Genomic DNA, 5,304 nt, shown 5'->3' on the forward strand with positions numbered 1-5,304 from the left:
TATATATATATACATGCACAAAAAAGAAACCAATATCAAATAATTTATTTGATATTTATAGATGAGATTAAGGAAAAAAAAAAGAGATTAAGTATGAAAAAAGAAACCTGAAAAAAAAATTTGACCAGGGAAAAAAAAAAGAAAAAAAATGTATGAAGCTAAAGGTGTGAATCCTGGAATCTCAAAGATGTGCTTAGATGCCAAAAAAAAAAGAGCGCCAGTCTGAAATCTGAAAGAGGCGCGAGGCGGGTGGCTGAAATCTCTACAAAACGACGTCGTTTTTGGTTGTTCACACACAAACAAAAGTCTCGCCGCTTCTCTCTTCCAACACTTAGACAAATTTCATTCTCAGTCTTTCCTTCCTATGGTGAACTAACCCTTCCTTCCCGTAGATTCGAAATGCCGCTCGCCACCGTTAGCCGCTGAAGTCCGCCGCTATCCACCACCATCAGCAGCTGAAGTTTGCCGCTACCCAGCAACTTGAGCTTTATTCTTCAGCCTTTCCTTCACCACTGACGATGACCCTTTCTCCCCTCCATTGACCCGCAACCGTGTCGAAATGCCGCTCACCACCGTTAACCGCTGAAGTCCGCCGCTATCCACCACCATCAGCCACTGAAGTCCGAGCTATCCAGCACCATAATTTATTCTTCAGCATTTCCTTCACCACTGACGATAGCCCTTTCTCCCCTCTATTGACCCGCAACCGCGTCGAGCTCTTTAGCACCAGCAAATCCAAGGCAATTGGGGAAAGCTATACATTTCTTAGGTAAGTTCAACTGAAGTTTGTTCTTTGTTCTTCATTTCCTTGCCATTTTCGAACCTACATTTTAATTTTCCCCTGTTTTTGTTAGCTCATTATCCAATGGCTTCTGTCCTACCCCCGAAAGGCTTCATTTCCTTGCCATTATTCGAGGCAATTTGGGCTTCTGAAATGTTGCATTTTCAGTTTGTATCTTGAGAAATTTCTGTGTACGGTTCTTCTTTTATTGACTTTGTTCCATAACATCGTAGAGGTATCTGGATTTAACATCGTTTGTGACTTTGTTCTTCTTTTAATTTTCCCCTGTTTTTGTTCTTTTTTTTTTGGGTTGGTATTAACAAGCGTATTTTTTGTTCTGTTCTGTTTGTTTTAAAGTCTGAGCTTTAGAAGTCTCTCCTCTTTAACATTTGTTTGTTAATTGCTAGTGCATTTGTTGGTATTAACCATCAGTTGGTATTAACATTTGTTGATTGCTAGTGCATTTGTTGAAGTCTCTCCTCTTTAATTTCTATTGATTTCATGGTTAATTTCATGGCTGCTTTACATATGGCTTTTTTGGATTTTAGGAAACTGCTTTCATGGTTAATTTCATGTTCATTTTGTGGCTGCTTTACATATTACTTTTCTTGATATATGATACTGATTTCATGGCTTTTCATATGAATTTTCATATTACTTTTATGGCTGCTTTTCATATGACTTGTAGCCTTAATTTTTGAAAAGGCTAGTTAACAAATTATTCTCTTTAGTTTGATATTAGAAAAGTATTTTGTACTAAAGGCTGATGTGTCTATATCTAGGACATGGATAAAACTTGGATGAAGATTAGCAATAGGAAGGACAAGGCTTATGAACTCGGAGTAAAAAGTTTCCTCAAGTTTGCATATTCTCAAAAAGTTGAAAATCAGAAAATCCCATGCCCATGTACACAATGCAATAATTTTTGTAACCAAACTAAAACAGTTGTGGAGGATCATTTATTGACTCAAGGCATTCGTAAAAGCTACACAAGATGGATACACCATGGGGAACAATTTCGACACCAAAATTGTGGGGATAGTACTGAACATGGGGATGGAGAGGAGGATAGTGATACTGAAGATTTAAATGACATGTTGCACGACATTGGGACAGCACAATGGGGGGACAATTGGGCTGGTAGGGAAGAATCAACGGATGATAGTCTAAATGCGAATCATAGTGACACAGATAACTTTCTTAAATTGTTAGAAGATGCAAAAAAGGAGCTGTATCCAGGGAATCATTTTTACTCAAAGCTATCCTTTGTAGTCACTTTGCTCCATTTGAAAACAATGAGCGGGTGGACTATAAAGTCCTTCAATGCATTGCTGGAAATTTTTAGGCATGCACTACCTCCTGAAGCCACAGTTCCCAAGTCTTTTGCTGATGCTAAGAAGCTCATTCGAGACTTAGGTTTTAAATCTAAAAAAATCCATGCTTGTGTCAATGATTGTGTTCTCTTCCGCAAGGAAAATGAAAATTTTGACACTTGTCCAAATCTAAATTGTAAAGAACCTCGCTACAAGATGGCAGGTTCAAGAGTTCCACGCAAAGTTTTGCGTTACTTTCCTTTGAAGCCTAGGCTGCAACGATTATATACCCACAAAGAAATAGCTTCAGATATGAGATGGCATAAAGAAAAGTGTGTGCATGATGATAACATCATGCGGCATCCAGCAGACAGTGAAGCATGGAAACACTTTGATAGGTTGCATCCGGACTTCGCCGTTGATCCTAGAAATGTGAGGTTAGGTCTTGCAACTGATGGTTTCAATCCTTTTGGGACCATGAGTAGTGCTTATAGCATCTGGCCTATTTATCTAGTGCCATACAATCTGTCCCCTTGGAAGTGTATGAGAGATCCTTTCTTTTTCCTATCAATGCTAATTCCTGGGCCTAAATCCCCGGGAAATGAGATTGATGTTTACATGGAGACTCTAATAGATGAACTGAATGAAATGTGGCTTGGTGTTGAAACATATGATGCATATAGTGGCAAGAAATTTGACCTCCGGGCAGCTTTACTATGGACTATAAATGATTTTCCAGCTTATGCAATGCTGTCCGGATGGAGTACGAAAGGGTATCAAGCATGTCCTATTTGCATGGTTGAGACAACTTGCGTACATTTACCACACCGAAAAAAGTTGTGTTACACAGGTCATCGCCGCTTCTTACCCATTGACCATTCTTGGCGGCGAGAAAAAAAACCTTTCAATGGCAATGTGGACTTTAGGAATCCTGTTGCACCTTTATCTGGAAATGAAATTTTGGATCAGGTGCAAAATATGGAGGTAAATTTTGGGAAGACCAAGGCGCAATCCAATGCAAAGAAATGCAAGCGTTCTAAGAGTGGTTTGAACTGGACAAAGAAAAGTTGTTTCTTTGAGTTACCATATTGGGCAGACCTCCTTCTTAGGCATAATTTGGATTTAATGCATGTGTCAAAAAATGTCTCAGAGACTGTCATTGCCACAATTATGGATATTGAAAACAAAACCAAAGACCACTGGTTGTGTCATCAAGATTTGAAGGATTTGGGTTTGAAAAAAGAGCTACATTTGATTCCAAATGGCGACTCTTATATCATGCCACATGCCTGTTATAGCCTAACCAAGGAGGAGAAAAAAAAAGTATGTGAGTTCTTGAATTCTGTCAAATATCCAGATGGGTTTGCCTCAAACATTTGCCGATGTATAAAGAATGGCTAGTTTCAAATTTCTGGAATGAAAAGTCATGACTTCCACATTTTTATACAAAGGCTACTCCCACTTGCAATCCGTGGAAGTTTAACAAAAGAAGTTCGGCAAGTGCTATTCGAGTTAAGTGAATTCTTCAAAAAATTATGTGCTAGAACATTACATAGAGAGGTTCTGGAGGAGTTAGGCCAAAAAATTGCAGTCATCTTATGTAAATTAGAGAGGTTGTTCCCTCCAGCTTTCTTCGATATAATGATGCACTTGATGGTTCACTTGCCTGCTGAAGCTATCCTTGGCGGTCCAGCTCAATATCATTGGATGTTCCCATTTGAGAGGTAGAGAGTGGTACATATAGCCTTGTAAGTTTTTTTTTTTATTAAAGACCACTGCAATCTTCTAATTTCTTTTATTTTCCTTTGAGAAAGACATATGGCAGTGCTGAAAAGTTATGTTGGGAATAAGGCCCGGCCAGAGGGATGCATTGCTGAGTGGTACATAGATAAAGAATGCTTGACATTCTGCTCTATGTACCTAGACAATATTGATACGATATTCAACAAGCCTGAACGAAACAATGATAGGGGATATAATACTGGTGAATTGTCCATTTTTTCATGCTCTGGTCGTCCATTTGGAGGGCCCAAAAGGGGCAATTTCCTTGACTCAGAGTTGGAAAAAATTCATACATTTATATTGAACAATTGTGATGAGCTTGAGGACTATATAAAGTAAGCTTTTAATGTTAATTAAAGCTTGTACCTTTGTTCTATAGTTTGATATGTTCAAAGGCAAATTTATACAAGGTGATTGTTTTTGTCTATAGTGCGCATAAAATGGAGTTGGAGGCAGAGAGTGCTGAAAATGTGGACCAAAGGCACGATAGAGAATTTGCAAAATGGGTTAAACAGCGTGTATGTTTGTAGTGTCATTTGGACAGCCTACTTTTTTTTATCTCTAATACAATAAATTACTGATTTAGGTGAAATTGTCCTTACTAGGTTATGTATGGCAGCGAGGCTTCCAATGGCGAGCTTCGAGCATTAGCATTTGGGCTAGACAACCGAGTTTGCATGTATACGGGCTGCATGGTTAATGGGTATAGGTTTCACACGAAAAATCGGGAAAGGCAAAGAAAGACTCAAAACAGTGGTATTGTAGTTAGAGGTGAGCATGGTAACAATATGATCGATTTTTATGGTGTGATACAACAAATTATTGAAGTAAGATACTGGCTCGGGAAAAAAAAGGTTATAGTATTCAAGTGTGACTGGTGGAAGACCGATGATAGTGCTGGGATGCAAGTGGACAAAGAATGGGGTATCACAAGTGTCAATTCGTCCAGAAAATGGTATGAAGACCAACCATATATCCTCCCTCAACATGTCCAACAAGTCTTTTATCTTGAAGACGTGAAACTAGGCAAAAACTGGTTTGTCGTCAAGAGGTTCAGTCCAAGGCACTTGTATGATGTTCCTGAAGATTTAGAAAAAGAACCAATGGTTGAGGAAATATATCAAGAAGAAGCAACTGGGGATTTCACTATTATAATAGACCTCGACAATCCACCATTACTTTCAAGAGAAGACAATGAGATACCGAAGGCTGTACCTTCATCCATTGTACATGCTGACAAGTCAAAAAATAGCTCAAATGGCACCTTTGAAGACTTCATTAATGATGATGATGAAGTGAATGAACATGAGTCTAACAATGAGGAAGACGAAGAGGAGATTCTTAGTGATAATGACATCGATTCGGAATAGGTGAAATTGATGAGGACTACATGAAACTAAATTTAATCTCTTTAACTCCGGCTAACTA

The 5,304-nt window shown here is 38.6% G+C and overlaps 1 protein-coding gene across 1 annotated transcript; it reads left to right on the top strand.

Moving 5' to 3' along the window:
• Positions 1-1,566: 1,566 nt before the first annotated feature.
• On the top strand, positions 1,567-3,495 carry LOC113777269. Its single transcript, XM_027322304.1, has one exon. The coding sequence runs from the start codon at positions 1,567-1,569 to the stop codon at positions 3,493-3,495; it is 1,929 nt and encodes a 642-aa protein (XP_027178105.1).
• The last annotated feature ends 1,809 nt before the right edge of the window (positions 3,496-5,304 follow it).

This window comes from Coffea eugenioides, chromosome 7, assembly GCF_003713205.1.
Source record: "Coffea eugenioides isolate CCC68of chromosome 7, Ceug_1.0, whole genome shotgun sequence".
Classification (NCBI taxonomy): Eukaryota; Viridiplantae; Streptophyta; class Magnoliopsida; order Gentianales; family Rubiaceae; genus Coffea; species Coffea eugenioides.

What these genes read in the sequence shown, in the direction of transcription:
- LOC113777269 (XM_027322304.1), top strand. Translation starts at nt 1,567, where the DNA reads ATGGATAAAACTTGGATGAAGATTAGCAATAGGAAGGACAAGGCTTAT.